General features: G+C 43.6%; 1 protein-coding gene across 1 annotated transcript; it reads left to right on the top strand.

The window, feature by feature from the left end:
* Nucleotides 1–291: 291 nt before the first annotated feature.
* On the top strand, nt 292–22,326 carry mmp14b (matrix metallopeptidase 14b (membrane-inserted)). The gene is made up of 10 exons (XM_046359331.1): nt 292–867; nt 12,389–12,537; nt 12,721–12,843; nt 13,588–13,895; nt 14,314–14,475; nt 14,649–14,815; nt 16,715–16,853; nt 17,408–17,558; nt 20,320–20,435; nt 20,620–22,326. The coding sequence occupies exons 1-10, from the start codon at nt 769–771 to the stop codon at nt 20,997–20,999; spliced, it is 1,794 nt and encodes a 597-aa protein (XP_046215287.1). The 5' UTR covers nt 292–768; the 3' UTR covers nt 21,000–22,326.
* The last annotated feature ends 539 nt before the right edge of the window (nt 22,327–22,865 follow it).

The raw sequence follows: 22,865 nt of genomic DNA, 5'->3' as shown, positions 1-22,865 counted from the left end.
GTCCCCAGACCATGCTACCGAAGACCATTTCAGAAAGAATGTGAGTGGTATTCATTGATATACCTATTTGCATAATACTTGAAATACATAAACATTTATCTCATGTATTGATACTTGTATGGAATGACCTGATGTGTGACTGTAGACAGTGTTGGTGATATGCTTATTAACTCGCAATAACTCCTTTATCATGTAATTACTCAGAGGTTTACAGAGGCTGACTGAGCACAAAAGCAGAAGGGAAGGGCCAATGTTGAAGGGGGAGGTTTTACTATTTTCTAGCAAAGGCCTCGCGGGACTGTCAAACTAGCAGTTGCTGTGTGGCAGAGAGAGAGGGGGTGAAGAAAGAAGAATCAAAACATCCCGACCATCCCGACACAAGAAACATTTAGGGGAAGCTGCAAATAAATATATAGGCCTAAAACGCTGAGACGGTGACAAAGAGAAACAAGGTTGTCGTTTATAATTATTGTGGAATGTGAGCTGTTAAAACGTTGCCAAATTATTGATGCAACCTCTCGCAGCTCTTTTATCAAGTTACTCCTCAGTTTATGTTTACAAATACATCTTTTTTTGATTTTAGAACAAGTAAAGAATGTCCAGCTTTCATCCAACGCAAATTGCTGTTTAAACAATTCTATTTTTGATCCATAATTTTTAATTTGGAAGCGTTCTTCCAACCGGTGTAGCTACTTCAAGAATCAAGGAAAAGTGATACAGCGAAAACAGAGCCTATTTGGTCGTTTTTGCCGGTGTCGTGGTCGAGGAATGGCACTCCGTGTAGAGGCATATGTCCAATTGCTGTTGCTCGTGTTGGCATTGGACCTGAGCGTGCAAGGAGCGGCGCCACAGTATCAAAAACCAGAGGTGAGTGAGTCATAGCCTGCTCTTGGGAGGTCACTCGAAAGTACATAACAGGGATTGATAGTTTGTTGCCCGATTCCTCAGAGTTAACGGCTACCCTGGAGCGATGGGGGTTATGTGCCTTGCTCAAGGGCACAGCGACATATTTTACACCGTGTCGGCTCCCGGAATCGAACCCGTAGCATTTCAGATTACTGGCACAACGCCAGGCTAACCACTTGGCAATAACTATTTAAAAAAGAATATATATATATGCATTATGATGTTTTAACCTGATATATAGTAATGGGCCCTACTGTTAACCTCAAAAGCGCAAATAACTTATTCTTATCTTAAAAGAGTCAAATTGGTAATGATTGCAGAGAGAGAGACACGGTCTGTCAAGCAGTAAGACTTTTCATTTGATTAAGTAAATTGTTTAAATTCCGCAAAATAAGCATATATTTTAAACTTGTTTACACATTTATAATCCAAATTGATGATTCAAAATATACGTTTTGAACAGATATTTTGATCAATTTCACCCATAGGCAATTTGTATAAACATTTGTGTATTATTCATTTAAAGTGTTGTGTTTCTGTCATACCCAGAGCTGAGAAATTGGAATTGAGCTAATCTGATATTTTTAAAATATGTTTTTATTATTTATTTTTATTTCACTTTTATAGCCTAATGGTATGACCTAAGATGTCAAACCTATATGAGCGATATGCGATATGCCATCAGACTTTTGGAACGGTATAGTCTATCAACTCAGTTCCAACTGCATCTGAAACATCAGACTCTCCACTTGATATAGAGACATTGACTGGAAGCTAAATATGTATTTACATTTAAGAGTTATTTTTGATATATAGTGGCTGCCATGTTCCCCAGGGGCCAAATCTGGGGTGGCTCCATGCCTATATCTTTTCGGGGTACATACATCGACCGTTGTGCCAAATCTGGGGTGGCTCCATGCCTATATCTTTTCGGTGTACATACATCGACCTTTGTGCCAAATCTGGTGCTTTTATCACAACGCTTTTCAATTGAGTTCACATGTTCATTTTAGCCAGCTTAGCCACACACCACTAGTATACACAATAGATCATTTTGAATTCCTCCATATTAACACAGAAATCATGGTAAATTGGGATTTTTGGTTGGTAATGAGTTTTTGAATTTGTTACATTTCTGACCTCATGGTTTCAGAAATATACCCTTGTTGGCGCTTTTAGGGTTAAAAGTTGCACCCCAAAAAGCAAGGAAATCATTTCCCAGGTCTGGGATGTCAGACTGTCAGTAGAACTGGGGGGATGTGGGATGGATCTGACCTCAGCTAAAGGACGCAGACCACAATGAGGATGGCTCACATGACAACATTTAGAAATGCTGAGGAGGCAAAATAAAAGAAAAAGAGAAGAAGGCAAATGGGGAGAAATACCATGGTCTCTGTATTGTGGTCAGGTACAGAGGCACTTTCTGAAAGGATAGGGGATTTAGAGTTGCGGGTAGGACCCCACTTCAAAGACATGCGGAAATATAATTGTTGACATCTGTCCTGAGTTAGGGTTGAACTGGGGGAAGGGAGTTTAACAGAGAGAAGGGCTGTGTCTGAAGAGATGATAGTCTGATGGTCAGCAGTGGAGGAGGACATACCAGCGGTCAGTATCCCTAGCCAGAGAGATATGAAGTTCCTTTGTTTCGACTACAGGAATTCACCATCATGTTAAACCCCAACGCACCCCATACTCCTACTGACAGACATCTATCATTTATGAAAACAGTCAGCTAAATCATGTCACATGAAGCTCTGAGAACATCACTGTAGATGTCAAATGTCCTTTTGATGTTTTTAATCTGACTGCTGGCGCCTGAACTGTAATCTGAGCATACTGTAAGGGGCCTGAATTGCATTTCCAGCTGTGCAAATGGAAAGAATCATTTATCTACACCAGGGATGGGAAACTGACTTTTTCCAAATAAAAAAAATTGAAACTCAGTCGTGAATAGTAGAATACACAAGGTGCAATTTTGAAATGTGATTGTGCATCAGCTGTTTTTCTCTTGTTATATCAGTCAATGACAGTCACTCAATTAGCCCATGTCAGCTGAAATGTTTCAGAATGGTAAATTAGTCTAGCGGCCAGTGTTTTTAAATAAAACTATACTAAATATATATTCACGTCACCAAATAATTTATTAAAACATTGTTTTGCAATGAAGGTCTAGTAGCCTCAGCAGCACTCTGTAGGGTAGCACCATGGTGTAGTCGGAAGACAGCTAGCTTCTGTCCTCCTCTGGGTACGTTGACTTCAATACAAAGCCTAGGAGGCTCATGGTTCTCACCCCCTTCCATAGACTTACACAGTAATTATGACAATGTCCGGAGGATGTCCTCCAACCTATCAGAGATTTTGCAGCATGAACTGATATGTTGTCCACCAAATCAAAGGGTCAGAGAATGAATCTAGTACTGAAAGCATAAGCTACAGCTAGCTAGCACGGATGTGTATAAAATGTGGTGAGTAGCTGACTCAAAGAGAGAGAAAGACAATAGTTGAACATTTCTGAATAAAGTAATTTATTCCAACATTTCTGGAGAAGCAGGAGAGAGAAAGAGAGCTATCTATATTTCGTAGTGTATATTTTTCTCACTGTCAGTTACTTAGCTAGCATCGAATGAAGCTAGCTAGTTTTGCCTACTCAAACACCTGGCTCAAATAGAGAGGGATGCTATGTTAGCTAGCTGACTATGGCTATTCAACACTGGAACTCTTCCAAGGCAAGGTAAGCTTTTGATTTTATAAATGTACTGCCACTGGTGTAACTGCTGAACTGCTTGTTGCTGACTACACTGTACTGCATGATTGTAGTGGGTTTACTAACACGTTAGTTCTAGTAACTATGTTGACTACGACATGACAACAATGTAGGCTGTGTGTAGCGCTTAGTGCTCATTATATATGAAGTTTTGGCTTGGAAATGCTTTTTTGAGTTGTCACAGACAGCTGATGTGTTGTGCAATGAAGTCCACAAGCAAAGGGGAAAAGTGAGAGGAGGAGAGCGCGTAGATATATGCTAGAAGGAATTACACATACAACAAGCTGTTTGAATGTGGCTGCTATGAAAGTGAACTGTATGTGAACAGGGGTGTATTCATTGCGCCGATTCTGTTGAAAAACGTTTCTTAAACGGATGCAAAAGGAAAGAAACGGGGATTAACATACCTGAACCAGAACTAAATGTTGCTTAGGGCCCCAAAAAAGTCTAGGGCCGACTCAGACTGCGTGTGGGGGTATGGATGTGGGTATGCAGACCCGTAAGTCACTGCGGCCCCTCATGATGAGTTCAGATTTTTTGTGGCCCCCACCTCCATCAAAGTTGCCCCTCCCTGACCTAGATTAGACTGTCAATTTAGCAGAAAGTAGGCTGTTAGGTCTCTCAGAGGGAACTGAAGCGCTGATAATTGTTACATCTGCTCCTGCCACACCCTCTACTGCTCATCCTGTGTCTACTTGACCCGCCGCAACTCCCCCAGTGCTCTCCCACTCTCCCTATCTCTCTGTGTGTGTGTGATTGTGTGGGTGGAGACAGGTGTGCTGGAGTCAGAGCACATCCCCACCAGCTGCAACTTGTTCCATAATTAAGACCTCTACAAATACTCAGTCCTGCCACTTCCACACTGCCAGATCGTAATCTCTGCTCAGTCAGTCTACGTTTCTAGCCGTTTGTTACTATTTAGATCCTGTTTTCCTTGCCTGACACGGTTTTCCTCTCCGCTACAGTTTTGCCCGCTCTGACTCTGGTCCCTGTCTCCAGTCCCACGTCTCCTCATCCTGCTACTCCACTCTTGACTCCCCCACTCTACTGCTCCCTAGGATTCCACTCCGGACCTGCTTACCCTGTCCCAACCATTCTCACTCCAGCCTCAGCCTCCGTACCTGGTTTCCTGCAACCCGCCCGAGCTTCCCCTGGCCTGCACTCCATCTTCCCCCTGTGTTTCAATAAGTAGCTTTGTTACTTCATTCCTGTCTTCTTGTCTGAGTCTGCTTTTGAGTTTCCCTGTTCCACTCCACGTAACAATCATGTCAGTCAACGAGTTTGCCATTTAGACAGATAAATCAGATTTTTACTTTAGAAGCAAGTAAAGAATGCGCAGCTTTCATCAATAAAAATGGCTCTTTAAACAATTATATATATTTTTAAACCAGGCCTTTACTACCCGGGCCTTTCTTTACTTTGCGGGTGTCATGGTCGAGGAATGGCACTCCGGATAGAGGGAATGCCCGACTGCTGTTGCTGGCATGGGACCTGAGCGTGCAAGGCGCCGCACACAACTCTTGGGGGGTCACTCGAAGAGAAATAACAGGGATTATTGACTTATTGCCGGATTCATCAGAGTTAACGGCTACCCTGGAGCAATTGGGGTTATGTGCCTTGCTCAAAGGCACATCAACATATTTTTCACCTCCTGGAATTGAACTTGCAACCTTTCAGATTACTAGCACAACGCTCTAATCGATAAGCTACCTGCTGCCCATTTGAACACAGCAATCCATTTTTGAATAGTTAGAGGGGCAATATCCTCTGAACCTATGCATTGTGATGCTCTTACCTGATATAAAGCAATAGACCCTACTGTTAACCTTAAAAGTGCAAAGCTTTAAAGTGCCAAATTGTTAATGATTGCAAAGAGACAGTCTTGTCGTCCATTAACACTTATTTTTGTAACAGTCAAATGGTTTACATTCCGCAAAATAAGCATATACACTATACAGTACCAGTCAAAAATTTGGACACACCTACTCATTCAAGGATTTTTCATAATTTTTACTATTTTTCTACATTGTAGAATAATAGCGAAGACATCAAAACTATGAAATAACACATGGAATCATGTAGTAGTAATTTTAGACTCTTCAAAGTGGCCACCATTTGCCTTGATGACAGCTTTGCACACTCTTGGCATTCTCTCAACCAGCTTCATGATGAATGCTTTTCCAACAGTCTTGAAGGAGTTCCCACATATGCTGAGCACATGTTGGCTGATTTTCCTTCACTCTGTGGTCCAACTCATCCCAAATCATCTTAATTGGTTTGAGATCGGGTGATTGTGGATGCCATGTCATCTGATGCATCACTCTCCTTCTTGGTCAAATAGCCCTTACAAAGCCTGGCGGTGTGATGTGGGTCATTGTCCCGTTGAAAACAAATGATAGTCCCACTAAGCACATACCAGATGGGATGGCGTGTCGCTGCAGAATGCTGTGGTAGCCATGCTGGTTAAGTGTGCCTTGAATTCTAAATAAATCACAGACAGTGTCGCCAGCAAAGCACCCCCACACTATCACACCTCCTCCTCCTTGCTCATGGTGGGAACCACACATGCAGAGATCATGTGTTCACCTACTCTGCGTCTCACAAAGACACGGCGGTTCGAACCAAAAATCTCATATTTGGACTCTTCAGACCAAAGGACAGATTTCCACTGGTCTAATGTCCATTGCTCATATTTCTTGGCCCAAGCAAGTCTCTTATTCTTATTGGTATCCTTTAGTAGTGGTTTCTTTGCAGCAATTCGACCATGAAGGCCTGATTCACACAGTCTCCTCTGAACAATTCATGTTGAGATGTGTCTGTTACGTGAACTCTGTGAAGCATTTATTTGGGCTGCAATTTCTGAGGCTGAGCCAGTTTCATCACAGCACTTGATGGTTTTTGCGACTGCACTTGAAGATACTTTGAAAGTTCTTGAAATGTTCTGCATTGACTGACCTTCATGTCTTAATAAAGTAACGATGGACTGTCGTTTCTCTTTGCTTATTTGAGTTGTTCTTGCCATAATATGGACTTGGTCTTTTACTAAATAGTGCTGTCATCTGTATACCACGCCTACTTTGTCACAAAACTGAATGGCCTTACTGAAGAGCTCAGTGACTTTCAATGTGGCACCGCCATAGGATGCCACCTTTCCAACAAGTCAGTTCTTAAAATTTCTGGCCTGCTGGAGCTGCCCCGTTCAACTGCAAGTGCTCTTAATGTGAAGTGGAAAAGTCTAGAAGCAACAACGTCTCAGCCGCAAAGTGGTAGGCCACACAAGCTCACAGAACGGGACTGCCGAGTGCTGAAGTGCGTGGCGTGTAAAAATCGTCTGTTCTTGGTTGCAACATTCAATACCAAGTTCCAAACTGCTTCTCGAATCAATGTCAGCACAAGAACTGTTCGTCAGGAGCTTCATGAAATCACCATGCACAATGCCAAGCGTCAGCTGGAGTGGTGTAAAGCTCACCGCCATTTGACTCTGGAGCAGTGGAAACGGGTTCTCAGGAGTGATGAATCACACTTCACCATCTGGCAGTACAACGGATGAATATGGGTTTGGTGGATGCCCGGAAAACACTACCTGCCCGAATGCATGTGCCAACTGTAAAGTTTGGTGGAGGAGGAATATTGGTCTGGGGCTGTTTTTCATGGTTCAGGCTATTAGCCGATTCCAACAGGGCTAAGTCCCTTCCAGTGAAGGGAAATCTTACCGCTACAGCATACACATTCTAGAGGATTCTGTGCTTCCAACTTTGTGGCAACAGTTTGGGGAAGGTCCTTTCCTTTTTCAGTACGACAATTCCCCCCGTGCAAAAAGTGAAGTCCATACAACAGAAATGGTTTGTCGAGATTGGTGTGGAAGAACTTGACTGGCCTGTACAGAGCCCTGACCTCAACGCCATTGAACACCTTTGGGATGAATTTGAACGTTGACTGCCTACAGTGCGTTCAGAAAGTATTCAGACCCCTTCCCTTTTTCCATATTTTGTTACGTTACACCCTTATTCTAAAATTGATTCAATAAAATAAAAATCCTCATCAATCTACTCACAATCCCCATAATGACAAAATAAAAAACCTTAAAAAAAAAAAAAAAAATTATATTTAAAAAACCCAGAAATACCTTATTTACCTAAGTATTAAGACTCTTTGCCATGAAACTCGAAATTGAGCTCAGGTGCATCCTGTTCCCATTGATCATCTTGGAGATGTTTCTACAACTTGATTGGAGTCCACCTGTGGTAAATTCAAATGATTGGACATGATTTGGAAAGACACACACCTGTCTATAAGGTCCCACAGTTGACAATGCATGTCAGAGCCAAAACCAAGCCATGAGGTCGAAGGAATTGTCCATAGAGCTCCGAGACCGGATTGTGTCGAGGCACAGATGTGATGACGGGTACCAAAACATTTCTGCAGCATTGAAGGTCCCCAAGAACACAGTGGAACACAGTGGCCTACATCATTCTTAAATGTAAGAAGTTTGGAACCACCAAAACTCATCCTAGAGCTGGCCACACATTTATAGTCAAAATGTATGTTTCAGAATAGACGTTTTTGTATGTTTGGACAGATATTTTTTTATACATTTCACCCATAGCGACTTTATTATAAACATGTGTGTGTTATTAATTTAAAGTGTTTCTGTGATACACAGAGGCTGAAAAATTGGCAATTGAGCTAGGCTGGTATACAGCCTACCGGTATGACCTAAGATGTCCATGGATATGGGCCATATGTTATTTGGGCGCCAGTGCCATCAGACTTTTGGAACGCTATAGTTTAACAACGCAGTTCCAATTGACAGCTTTTCACTGTTTCTGTTCTACATTTGGGGCAACTCACCAACAAACCAAATATAATACTACTGGTAATTTGAGTGAGGTTTGGCCATAATCTTTGCACCAGTACGTTCACTAGTATTGAGAGAGAGATAATACCCTAAAATAACAGTAAATCAAGATCTGCAGGTCTGTGTAATAGCCAATTAGCTGTTTAAAGACCATAGTGCCAGACAGAGCATGGAAGGTAGGTGTGTCATATATTGTGGCCTCAGGGAAAGAGAGAAAGTGGGCAGAGGATTTCCTCTTTGCTTGACAACACCTTGTATTGGTCTCACTGTGGCAATACGCCTGCAGCCTGACAATACACAAAGCGAATGACACAGGAAGGTGGAGGAAGGCGGAGGGTCAGCCAGTATAAAGAGGGAACCAGTCTGATGGAAATGTGAATAAGTGGGAAATGATGGAAAGCAACAGGAAGGAGAGAGAGAATTAGAGGTAAGGAGGTCATACCCACAAGAAGGAAGAGAACATAAGTAATTGTGATAATGCAATTTGGGAACACAACAGTTTAGGTTTATGAATGGTGCAATTAGGCTATACCCAGTGGGACAGGATGTTTAGTCATAGGTCACAAATGCATAGTACACTTCCGCAAGCAGGACTGCTGGGTACAAACATGGCCACCAGCCTACATCCCAGGGACCAGGAAAGTTTCCTGACCATATGACCTGAACAGGAAATACTCAGGATCTTAGTTATAACCTTATGATAGGTCAAGTCATCTATTCATATAAAAAAAACTCTGGACCCAATTGTTGGTAATGATACGATAATGAAGGAGATTAAACTTTGACCATCTCCTCCATTTTCTTGTTTTTGATTTTGAGCAGAGCATTCTCTGTTTTGACGAAGTACAGAGATGCAAACAGATTGGCTAATGCTGAAAGGATTTTGGCGTCATTGGGATGTTTTTCAGATTTGACTTCATCTGTTGCTCAATCTGGTTGACGTCGGCTGGCTAGAGGACAGTTTGCTTAGACAGCCGATGGCAATTCCATACACACTTAGGTAGAGAATAGTCAGAGGTCAGGGAGGTTTATCAATAACATCCACATAATGTTGCAACACCACCCAGACACACACATTTATGATTAATGACTCTGATGATGTGTGTGTGTGTGTGTGTGTGTGTGTGTGTGTGTGTGTGTGTGTGTGTGTGTGTGTGTGTGTGTGTGTGTGTGTGTGTGTGTGTGTGTGTGTGTGTGTGTGTGTGTGTGTGTGTGTGTGTGTGTGTGTGTGTGTGTGTGTGTGTGTGTGTGTGTTCTGATTTGTAATAGTGTGTTCAGTCGCTCCTAAACCAAGTGTCTTGTATGGGCCAGATCATTGTGCCAGTATATTGTGTATTTAGCTATGAGCCTTCTTTCTCATGATCAGCTGTTACGTTTGTGTGTTGGGGCACACTAAGTTGATCAGTAATCTGGAACACTGAGACATATTCCCTGTAAAGCGCCTTCACTGTCGACCAGAGTTTTATTTCCATTGGCACAGAGCAAATGGAGCAACTGACTTAGTTTTTTCTTCATTTCTTTGAAATGTAATTCAGTCATCTTTCTCTATTTCTATGCAGGGGCGCGAGTACACGCGCACGCACGCACATCCTTCGAACTCTCATTTGTTGAGGCCAGGGAACATCCTTACCTCTAAAATGTGTAGGCCTATTAGTTTGCTACTTTGTTTGTGTAAAAGTCTACATACTAGGTCTGACTCACTCAAGTAAAGTAAAGAAAGGGACCACTATAACTGCCCACTCTTTAGGCTTCGGTGATCAAAACTGCTACAGTCAGAAGTAGTGAAAAACACTTGAAAGACATTTTTTTTATGGACCCACCAATGTGACCATATATGGGAGGAGTGGGACTCACTGGGCTTATGGTTGAAAGAAGTGTTCAGTGTTACTGAATGGCTCTTTTGCACGTACATCCATTTTAAATGCAGCCTAACGACATACACTATGGAAGACCCAGATGAAAGACGAACAAAAGTTATAGTGGCCTGAGAAAGAGCTGCTGTGGCCTTATACCATGCATAGAATTGAAACTTGTCCTGAAACAAACTCTTCCTCCAGACATGTCCTCCCACCTCCATTATATTTAAACCATCATAACCCATTAATTACACACTTCGCCACCCCCCTCTCTTTCACGATGCTCATCGACCTCTCTCCCCCTCACTCCTTCATACGGATTTACTATACTGTAATACAGTGAGTTTCCCCCACCCACACACACAGTATAATGAAACTGCTGACATATAACTGGAGTACATTTTGATACAAAGAAAATGCCGAAATTACATAATTACTAGTTAATTAAAAGTGTTGTATTTTTGTTAATATATTCATTATGTTCCTGGAACATGTACAATAACCTACCAGGCAGTAACTGTACACTAACGATGTACTGACTGTGCACTGGGTGTGGTTGTTCACAATTATTTACCCTCAGGCCTCTGGGTTTTCCGTAAGATAAAAGAGTGGGAGGAGGAGTGTGGAGAGAAGACGACAGAGAGACGGGAATGGGGGGAGGGGTTTTGACTTTGGTTTGTATGGGATCACAGAGAAGTTCTCAGTAAAATGACTGACTGACTGACTGTGCTGTTTCACAACACACTGACACTGTTAAGGCAACAAAAGAGCTGAATAGTTGCAGGTCAAACATGCAGCCAAACAATCCATGTTTTAAAGTTGTGAAAAACACTTCCTGGGTGTGTGCTCACTTATTCCTAGCTTATTGACAAGGTTCAAGTCAGGGTGTGTTCAGTAAAGAATATCAGATAGGTGGGTCTCAGGATTACCTACTTCACATTAGCCACAATGTTATTTCCAACTCATGTTTTTTTTTTGGGGGGGGGGGTAGAAAGGGCAGAGCTGAAAATGTATGAGAGAGGTTTGGAACCCAGCCACTGGATCTGCCACAGATAAAGAGAGGGAGGCACCAGAGTTTGATGTGCTTCCAGGGAAATGCAAGGTCAAATATATACTGTAATCATCCGACCCTGAGGCCAGTCTAGATCTATAGTGATGTAGGTTCAAATTTTACCTACAGAATGTTTTTAGTTTCACTGTTAAGTTTTGTCCACCAAGATTTGGGCTTTTCCCTACAAGGGCTTGAGTGAAATTCTGTCTTTGTATGGTGCCATTTTGTCCTGGTTTGGTTTCAGTGTGTCAGCTTCAGTCAAATTGGCCTTGGTTTCATCCATCTGGACACAGCCACTGAAGAGTACTGTTTATGTTTGAATACTTTTATAGTTACTCATTGGAATGGCCATTGCCTGTCTGTGGACCTTGTGCTTCTCACGCAAGCCAAAACATGAAAACATAAATTGGAAGATTCAGTTGAAGTCGGAAGTTTACATACACTTAGGTTTGAGTCATTAAAACTTGTTTAACAACCACTCCACAAATTTCTTGTTAACAAACTGAAGTTTGCCACTGCTCCAAAACCGCCAGAAAAAAGCCAGGCTATGGTTTGCAATGTGGACAAAGATTGTACTTTTTGGATAAATGTCCTCTGGTCTGATGAAACAAAATTAGAACTGTTTGGCCATAATGACAATCTTTATGTTTGGAGGAAAAAAGGGGAAGCTGACAAGCCGAAGAACACCATCCCAACCGTGAAGCACGGGGGTGGCAGCATCATGCTGTGGGGGTGCCAATTGTGCATCACCCCACAGACCTCCCGGTCACGGCAGAGCCTGGGCATGAACCCAGGGTCTCTGGTGGCACGGCTGGCACTGCAGTACAGTGCCCTTAAACACTGCGCCACCCGGGAGGCCTGGATATAGTATTTCTGACTTATCTGTGATGTATTCATTCTTCATCCATTCAGGACATTTTAACATTACAGCCACTTCCTGTTCCATGTTTTAGGTGTGGCTGCAGCAGTATGGCTACCTGCCCCCAGGTGACCTGCGGACACACGCTGCCCGTTCCCCTCACTCCATCACCACGGCCATCGCAGCCATGCAGAGGTTCTACGGCCTAACCATCACCGGCTCCATTGACCCCAAAACTGTAGAGTGAGTGCCTCTCACGCTAAATAACTTTTGCAAGTTCAGGACCATACTACCCTGTTTGTAGGACCAGGAGCTTATAACTTGGCCGTAAAAAACACATCGCCTTACTTGTGTGAAATCACTGATTCAGGGTTATTGTAAACAAATGCCGGTTTGTGTGACTAGTCCCTGACTTGTGTTTGCCAGGGCAATGAAGCGGCCACGCTGTGGAGTTCCAGACAAGTTCGGGACTGAGCTGAAGAGTAACCTGAGAAAGAAGCGCTACGCTATCCAGGGCCTGAAATGGGATAAGACTGATCTCACCTTCTGGTAAGTTATCCCTCAGAAAGATCTCACCTTCTGGTAAGTTATCCCTCCAACTGATCTCACCTTCTGGTAAGTTATCCCTCCAACTGATCTCACCTTCTGGTAAGTTATCCCTCCAACTGATCTCATCTTCTGGTAAGTTATCCCTCCAACTGATCTCATCTTCTGGTAAGTTATCCCTCCAACTGATCTCATCTTCTGGTAAGTTATCCCTCCAACTGATCTCATCTTCTGGTAAGTTATCCCTCCAACTGATCTCATCTTCTGGTAAGTTATCCCTCCAACTGATCTCATCTTCTGGTAAGTTATCCCTCCAACTGATCTCATCTTCTGGTAAGTTATCCCTCCAACTGATCTCATCTTCTGGTAAGTTATCCCTCCAACTGATCTCATCTTCTGGTAAGTTATCCCTCCAACTGATCTCACCTTCTGGTATGTTATCCCTCCAACTGATCTCATCTTCTGGTAAGTTATCCCTCCAACTGATCTCACCTTCTGGTCAGTTATCCGTCCAACTGTAGGGTAACGATCTCATCTTCTGAAAAGAACAGCCACAACGCATATGGTGAAGTCATGTAAAGTCATACTAATCTTAGCCAGATTTTCTGAAATTTCCCAGTGATTTATTATGTGGTAAAATGAATCACTGTTTTCCCCGTCTCTTCTCTTTACTCACTCCATTTCTATATTTTTCTGTCACAAACTGTGCTCTTCTCTCTCTAACGAGGCTCCCTCTCTCCCTCTTAGTATACAGAACTACACCCCTAAGGTGGGGGAGTATGAGACCCATGACGCTATCAGGAAAGCCTTCAAGGTGTGGGAGAGTGTGACCCCTCTACGCTTCCGGGAGATCCCCTACAGTCACATACGGGACAAGGTGGAGGACTTTGCCGACATCATGCTCTTCTTCGGTGAGGGTTTCCATGGCGACTCCAGTCCCTTTGACGGCGAGGGAGGTTTCTTGGCACATGCCTACTTCCCCGGTAACGGCATAGGGGGAGACACACACTTTGACTCTGCAGAGCCTTGGACGGTCGGCAACAGTGATCTGTCAGGTGAGTGACCTCGAGTGTTTGGAAGAGGGAGAAGAATGTTGTGATGGGAAATTCACTGGCGGGATGTCAGATTCAATCTGTTGGGAGTTGCCATGCTCCCCGGGCGGTTGTGAGCGGCAGGCCACAAAAACACATCATCAGCAGGCCCCGACGTGTGTGTTTTGAACTTATCCCCAGGGCGTGTTTGTGTGGGGAAAATGAATAATATACAGTTTTTTTATCTTTCTTTTCATTTTGATGGTGAGATAGAGGCCTGCTATTTACCACAGGGATATCTTGTCAATGCTTTAGAAGTTCCCAGCCAGTTCAATTTGAATAGTGCTTTTGCTATACATGCACACATACCATTGTTATAACAAGCTTGAATTTAATGGGACAATTTAATGTGATGGTGATGACATAGTGCTGTTGGTCTTAGGTAATGACGTGTTCCTGGTGTCTGTACATGAGTTGGGTCATGCCCTGGGTCTGGAGCACTCCAATGACCCCTCTGCCATCATGGCTCCATTCTACCAGTGGATGGAGACAGAGAACTTCCAGCTGCCTGAAGATGACCTCAGGGGAATACAGCAAATCTATGGTGAGCACAGGCTAAGAGAAAATTAATTATAATTACTGTTAGTTGTTATACTGTATCTAGGCTATAACTAGGGAGCAAAGTTCATTTGAGTCAGATCCCGAAAAAAAACAAAGGGCCTAGGTATTGACAGTAGTAGAGGATTACATGTATTACTCTCTCCCTCTACCGTGCAGGGGGTAGATCAGGTGGTGGCCCCCGCCCTCCCCCACCTAGCCCACGCTCCCCTCACCACCCACCCAAACCCACTCACACCCCATACAACCCTCGCTTTGGCCCTGACATCTGTGAGGGACACTTTGACACCATCGCCATCCTCCGAGGAGAAATATTTGTCTTCAAGGTACTTCATTACAGATATGTATAGCTGAAATGAGCTTTGTCGTTGTATGTATATTTATAAACTGGGTGGTTCGAGCCCTGAATGATGATTGGCTGACAGCCGGGGTATATCAGACTGTATACCACGGGTATGACAAAACATTTATTTTTACTGTTCTAATTACGTTGGTAAGCAGTTTATAATTACAATAAGGCACCTCTGAGGTTTATGGTACATGGGATATATACCATGGCTAAGGGCTGTGTCCAGGCAACCCTTAGCTGTGGTATATTGTTCATATACCACACCCCCTCTGGCCTTATTGCCTAAATATACAGTACCAGTCAAAGGTTTGGACACACCTACTCATTCCAGGGTTTTTCTTGATTTTTTTTACATTTTATACATTGTATAATAATAGTGAAGACATCAAAACTATGAAATAACATCATGTAGTAACCAAAAAAGTATTTAACAAATCTTCATATATTTTATATTTGAGATTCTTTAAATAGCCACCCTTTGCCTTGGCAGCTTTGCACACTCTTGACATTCTCTCAACCAGCGTCATGAGGTAGTCACCTGGAATGCATTTCAATTAACTGAATTTCAGAATTTCTTTCCTTCTGAATGTGTTTGACCCAATCAGTTGTGTTGTGACAAGGTACAGGTGGTATACAGAAGATAGTCCAATTTGTTAAAATACCAAGTCCATATTATGACAAGAACAGCTCAAATAAGCAAAGAGAAACGACAGTCCATCATTATTTTAAAGACATGAAGGTCAGTCAATGCAGAACATTTCAAGAACTTTCAAAGTTTCTTCAAGTGCAGTTGCAAAAACCATCAAGCGCTATGATGAAACTGGCTCTTATGAGAACTGCCACAAGAAATGAAGACCCAGAGTTACCTCTGCCGCAGGGGATAAGTTCATTAGAGTTACCAGCCTCAGAAATTGTAGCCCAAATAAATGCTTCACAGAGTTCAAGTAATAGACACATCTCAACATCAACTGTTCAGAGGGGACTGCATGAATCAGGCCTTCATGGTCGATTTGCTGCAAAGAAACCACTACTAAAGGACACCAATAAGAAGACGAGACTTGCTTGGGCCAAGAAACCTGAGCAATGGACATTAGACCAGTGGAAATCTGTCCTTTGGTCTCAAATTTGAGATTTTTGGTTCCAACCACTGTATCTTTGTGAGATGCAGAGTAGGTGAACAGATGATCAGAGTATGTGTGGTTCCCACCATTAAACATGGAGGAGGAGGTGTGATGGTGCTTTGCTGGTGACCCTGTCTGTGATTTATTTAGAATTCAAGGCACACTTAACCAGCATGGCTACCACAGAATTCTGCAGCGATACGCCATCCCATCTAGTTCGCGTTTAGTGGGACTATCATTTGTTTTTCGACAGGTCAATCACCCAACACACATCCAGGCTGTGTAAGGGCTATTTGACCAAGAAGGAGAGAGATGGAGTGCTGCATCAGATGACCTGGCCTCCACAATCACACGACCTCAACCCAATTGATATGGTTTGGGGTGCGTGGGAACCCAGAGTGAAAGAAAAGCAGTCAACAAGTGCTCAGCATATGTGGGAACTCCTTCAAGACTGTTGGAAAAGCATTCCAGGTGAAGCTAGTTGAGAGAATGCCAAGAGTGTGCAAAGCTGTCATCAAGGCAAATGGTGGCATCTTTGAAGAATATAAAATATATTTAGATTTGTTTAACACTTTTTTTGGTTACTACATGATTCACATGTGTTATTTCATAGTTCATAGTTGTCTCACTATTATTCTACAATGTAGAAAATAGTACAAATGAAGAAAAACCCTTTCCAAACTTTTTACTGGTACTGTATATATATATATATATTTAGTTTGTACAGGTATTATCCATGTCTCTCTCTCCTCTAGGATAAGTGGTTCTGGAGAGTCCGTAACAACGCAGTTCTGGATGGATACCCAATGCCAATAGGCCATTTCTGGAGGGGCCTGCCATCAAACATCAATGCTGCTTATGAAAGGGATGATGGGAACTTCGTATTTTTCAAGGGTAAATCTGTCCTTACTCTTTACTCTATTACCACCCCTGCATAATACTATTCTATATACTTTTATTTTAACATTTATTTAACTAGGCATGTCAGTTAAGAACAAATTCTTATTTACAATGACAGCCTACCAAAAGGCAAAAGGCCTCCTTCGGGGACGGGGGCTGGGATTTAAAACATCTATATATAGGACAAAACCCACATCATGATCAAAACCCACATCACCACAACACTACATAAAGAGAGACCTAAGGCATCAAAATACCATGGCAGCGACCCATGCCAACACAGCATGATAGCAACACTACATGACAAGAGCACGGTAGCAACACAACATGGCAGCAGCACAGCATGGTAGAAGCACAAAGCATGGTACAAACATTTTTGGGCACAGACAACAGCACAAAGGCAAGAAGGTAGAGACAACAATGCATCACGTGAAGCAGCCACATCTGTCAGTAAGAGTATCCATGAAGAAGATATATAGACATATAGAAGACATTGTAATTCTTACTGAGGAAAACCACTCATTCAGATTCTATCTCTCTCTGTGTAGGAGACAGGCACTGGGTTTTCAAGGAATCTATTCTGGAGGATGGTTATCCCAAGTCTCTAAAGGAGATGGGCAGTGGTCTACCCAAAGACAAAATAGATGCCGCCCTCTTCTACACCCCCACCGGCAAGACATACTTCTTCAGGGGAAACAAGTAAGTCTCTTGACATCTGAATGTCTCTGTGTGTTTGAATACATCAACATGACTGAGTGGAGTGGAAATGTAAAAACACTAAACCAAAGAATGTTGAAAACGTAACATTGTGACATTAACTATTGTTCCCTGAAGGAGGGAAACGAGATATAACATGGGTAGTCTCACTCTTGCAAATTTGGTTGAAGAATCTACAGTCATGTGGGGGGGGCGTACAATGAGTTATAGCCTGTACCCCGACATCATTGTTCGCATTACCCAGGGCGACACTGCGCATGAGCGCCATTAGTCAGAGGAGGCAGCGAGTCTCCCATAAAGCGTCATCTGAGGCCTCATGGACTTGGAGAAATATATATATTTTTTCTATCTCCACCACTCTTGACAACCTTGTGTCTGAATGTGGAGGGACCTGTTTTATTGAACTCACATGTGGAATACACAACACCCTTGAAACCCAAAAACAATGGTTGAAAAAATGTGTTTAGGTGCAAACATTTGCCTGAAGTCCGGTCCACTCTGGGTTCGAGGCTTCGTCCATCTGTGACGTACCCAAATTGGCAGTGCCACTTAGTGGTACTGTTGTGACCACAGGTTTTTGGGGAGGCCGGTAAGTGAGGACGATCTCGTGCCATCCCCAAGCTAAGTGCATGGGGGCTGTCACCTTCCAGCAGGACCATCTCTTACCTTGCCTCTGGAAGTGGGGTGACGTTTGTGTCAGGCAGACTGGCATTGTGCCTGGGAACCAGAACGGTCTGACCTGGTGCTGGGCTCGGCCCCCGGCACAGCCTGCTTAGCTGAAGGATCTCCGCCTGCCAGCCTTCCGGAAGGTGCCCCCTCCGGCATCCCGAATGAACCTCTGAGGGAGAAAAACATGCAACGCCTCTTCCTGCTTCTTTTTGGCCTGGAACCGGGCCTGCATATTCTCTAGGGCCGAACCGAACAACCCTGTAGGAGAAATCAGCTCATTGAGGTACATCTGTCTGTCCCTCTCCGGCACCTGCGAGAACGTCAGCCAAAGATGACACTGTGCCTCCACAGTAGCTCCCATTCTCTTCCCGGGCGCTAGAGCGGTGCCCCGGGACACATGCAGAATGAAGTAGACCGTAACACGGATATCATCCAGGAGCTCTGCGTGGGGCTCACCTGGGGCCAAAGCCATGCCCCGCCTCCTCCAGCATCTCGGCCTGGTAGACCTGCAGCATAGTAATAGACAACAGTGAACGGGCAGCCACCCCTTTTGTCTTATACACATTCTCCAGCTGAGCAGCCAAAAAGCTACAGTGCTTGTTAGGGAGCGTAGGATTTGCATTAGCCATGCCCTAGTTAGTCAATGGGGATAGGTTAGCCAGCTAGCTTGCCATCCACCTGAGGCGTGTGCACCAGCCCTGTCCCCTCCAGCCCTTCCCGATCCATGAAGGGGGCACACCCATGCAGCATCAGCTTAGCTGAATGCGGGTTGGACTAGGTTGTTGTCAATCCAGAAAAAGGGGTAGGTGGTGCTTCCCACCGAACCTTCATGACTTCTGCTGCGGGGGTGAACACGTCCACTTCAACTCCAAACGTATAGATACCACGTTTTCCACCGCTACTCCCGTAACGTGAGGAGTTGGCTGTCCCAGAACTAAGTTCTCTTTGCTACCCGCGGAATCCCTGGAGCCGTCCAGAGACACCAAGTCGTCATCTGAACATGGGCCACATATGTAAGCAGCCATGTCACTATCTCCCTGTTGGATTGCTTGTTCCACCTGTTCTGACCACAGCCCCAAGTCTCTCTCGGCTTCCTGCACCTTGGTCCCAGCCGAGGTACCAGCATTTGAGAAAGGAAAGTCGCCATTGGTAATCCTAGTATCTTTTAGAGAAATACTATAACCGTATGCCTGGGGGGGCATGATCTCAACCCCGAACCCGGCTTAGCCATCGTCGTCTCGGTTGCTTCCTTCTCCATCTCACTCATTGCGATAGCAAATTGAAGAAGAACTATTTGTTTTAGATTAGAAAACTTGTGAGAACAAGTATGAATTTCTCCACCCAACGTCCGCGGGGTGAGGACGCTCTACCACTCTGGGACAGTTTAGTTGGTGCAACGTCAGATAGTCTCATTTTCCCATTGTTTGTTCAAGTTGCGTGAATTGCTCCTGTTCACACTGAGGGGAAGAGCGAAATAATTGGGGGAATGAATCCGAGCCTCAGGCTTATCACCTGACCAAGGCGGGGCTTCCAGCGAGGCATGGATTTCATTGTCGGGTGTGATTGTGGATCCGTCAACCGAAGTCGCGAGCATGCGAGCACACTCATACATTCCATAGTATGTTGTACTGAAGTTGACTGACTGAAAGGGGACATCGTATTTCTCTGTCACGAATTGCTATTCGGCCAAAAGCTGCTTGCTAATTTCCCAAATAAGTACTGCCACTTTTGCTCGTAAGAGGTCGCTGACATTTGAGTTAAAGAAGTCAAAACCAGCGATGAGAAACACAGAAATGCTACAATTATACTATTCATTGTACATTGGTTATCCTGTTGAACTCAGTTAATTAAGAGGCTTCGCTAAAAGAACTAGAACATAATTCTGTCTCCGGGAGGCTTTGTCTTTCACTGGCCCACCAAGCTTACATCTCATAATTCAGACCACACCAGCTGAGCAGCCACATCTTTGGATGAACAATAGACCTGTAGGTGTGTGTCAGCACATACCAGAGGTTTGAAGATATGCAGATGCACTCATGTTAAACTGAAACATGTCTGTCTCTCCCCATGTTAGGTACTATCGTTACAATGAGGACTCACGCTCTGTGGACCCTGAATACCCCAAACCAATCAATGTGTGGCAGGGCGTCCCAGACAATATTAAAGCTGGCTTCATGAGCAGAGACCAAGGTAACCGTCCCGTGTGTTTTTGTGTCTGTGCATGCAAGCGTGCAGTGTGAGTCTTTTTTTTATTTCCTAATCTAAAGAAAACAAATTAGTTTTTTTGTGTGTGTGTTTTCTCAATGGATAAAGTTATCCCAACTTTGTATTTCTTATTTTACATCTTTATCTCCCCACTGTTTTTGGCTCTCAGGACACACCTACTTCTACAAAGCCAATAAGTATTGGAAGTTCAACAACCAGAAGCTTCGTGTTGAGCCTGGATTCCCCAAGTCTGCTCTTAAAGACTGGATGGGCTGTCCAGAGGAGGACCCCAAGACCGACGGAGGAAGGGGGGGTGGAGGACATGACCGGGAAGACAGAGAGGAGGATAGAGATGAGACAGAAGTAATCATCATCGAGGTGGAAGAGGAAGGAGGATCTGGCGGAGGGGCGGGTGCGGCGGCAGTGGTGGTTCCCCTCATGCTGTTGGTGTGTGTGATCCTCACTCTGGGGGCACTGCTGTTCTTCCGCAGGTTTGGCACCCCACGCCGTCTCCTGTACTGCCAACGCTCCCTACTGGACAAGGTGTAGAGGGGAGGAGAGGGAGAGGAGAGAAAGGGAGGAGAGAGAGAGAGGAGGTTGATGAGTTGAGAGGGGCTGTAGGGGAGAGAAGAGAGCAAATAGAGAGTAATACCTGTGGAGATAAAAAGAGAAGTCTGTGGACCTTGAATGAGGGTTAGCCAGAGCCAAGATATACTTGTTAGCTATAGCTAAAATATTCCTACCACTACCAACTTAAACATGGAGGAGATTCCTTTTCCTCTTCCTCTCCCCCTCTCCCTCTCTTTTCTGCCATTTCTGTCCCCTCTTCTCTTCCCTCCTTTCTCTCTTGTTCTCTCTGTGGTTGTTGACTCCAGCTCTTCGCTGTTTGTTTAGGCTTTTTAAATGTCCTATTTTTTAGTGGGTGTCGTCAGTGTTTGTGTCCCTGCGAATTTCAGCTTTGAACATGACTATGTCCAGTGCCTCCATCTGCCCATATTTAGTGTCGACTGTGTTAAAGAATGCAATCAGCATCATTTCATGTCATGTGGATGTTCTGCTCCATGATAGTACATGTCGCTAGATTCTGTCAAAGCCTTTTACCCACTAAGCCTTGTCTCCTATATCTCAGTTCTATCACATGAACCATGAACTGTCTAAAGAGAGGGGGTATATATCAGATCAGTCTATTCACTAAACACTCAATGAAACACACAAAGTGCTGCAGTCAATGCGTGCCCCCAGTCCATCCTTACCACAATTTGATATCTCGATATTTCAGAGAGCCAGTATTGAACAGAAGAAATGTCAAATTATACCCCTACAGTGTCCCTTTGAAGCATATATAACACTACTTTGAAAGCTGAGCAATTTGTCTGTGTCATTAATATTCCTTTATGTCATGCAGTGTTTTAATGATTATTATGATTATTATTATCAAGGATGTTGTCATTATTATTATGTCTATTACTATTGTTATTGTTGTTCTCCATGTATAGAATGTGTTTGTGTACATTGTCATTAAATGTCCTGCTGGACAGGGAACTACATTTTGAAAGTGGCCTTAATTTTATATTCATTTTGGGGGAAAGTGAATGGGATGGGGATATTATTTTTGAAACTTGATTGTTTTTCCGTCTCAATGCAATAAATTGACGATATGGAAATGACTCCTTTTTGTCAATGCACTTGTTTACAGTTCTCAATTCATGGTGCTGTTTTTTGTTTCAGGGATGAGAGGGTTTACTAGTAGTAAAAGCAATAATAATTATATTAATTTTTATGATAATAATGATAACTATCGGAACTATTTGAATAAGATTGTGCCTGTCTTTTTCACTTTTACACTTTTCTTTCAAATAAAATGTTTTGAAAAGTTCGAGCTATATCTGTTATTTATTTTGGTTTTCAGAGCTAAGTGGTCAGTCACGCGCACACACACTCACACACTCAGAGGCACTTTAACAAACGACATTGTAAGAACAAATGCAAGTCAAATCCTAACTGAAGCTCAATATCACCTTGGTATTGCATTCACCAATGACCTCTTAACAAACTGTCCACATAGCACTTCCTCATCCACTTTATTATCAGACCGCAACTGGTCCCATACTCACTCTTCCTTTACCTCCAGGGTTCTTGCTCCCCAAAAGCTCCATTGGTGCTTGGAAACTGGCAGGCCTGAAACTGGGTTGGAAAATAAAGGCTGTGTCCAAGGATTAAGTGAAACCAGGAATGAAGAGGATTGTGTAAACCCTTTGGCATTCACAGCAGAAAAACATGTTGGCTATTGTGTGTGTGTGTGTGTGTGTGTGTGTGTGTGTGTGTGTGTGTGTGTGTGTGTGTGTGTGTGTGTGTGTGTGTGTGTGTGTGTGTGTGTGTGTGTGTGTGTGTGTGTGTGTGTGTGTGTGTGTGTGT

The sequence above is a fragment of the Oncorhynchus gorbuscha genome, linkage group LG08 (assembly GCF_021184085.1).
Source record: "Oncorhynchus gorbuscha isolate QuinsamMale2020 ecotype Even-year linkage group LG08, OgorEven_v1.0, whole genome shotgun sequence".
Classification (NCBI taxonomy): Eukaryota; Metazoa; Chordata; class Actinopteri; order Salmoniformes; family Salmonidae; genus Oncorhynchus; species Oncorhynchus gorbuscha.
This window is presented reverse-complemented; position numbering and strand designations above follow the sequence as displayed.

Bases quoted from the DNA above. Each gene is read 5' to 3' on its own strand.
- mmp14b (XM_046359331.1), top strand. From the start codon at position 769: ATGGCACTCCGTGTAGAGGCATATGTCCAATTGCTGTTGCTCGTGTTG. The intron at 12,538-12,720 runs GTGAGTGCCTCT...TGTGTTTGCCAG, and splicing joins ATTGACCCCAAAACTGTAGA to GGCAATGAAGCGGCCACGCT. The intron at 20,436-20,619 runs GTAACCGTCCCG...TTTGGCTCTCAG, and splicing joins CTTCATGAGCAGAGACCAAG to GACACACCTACTTCTACAAA.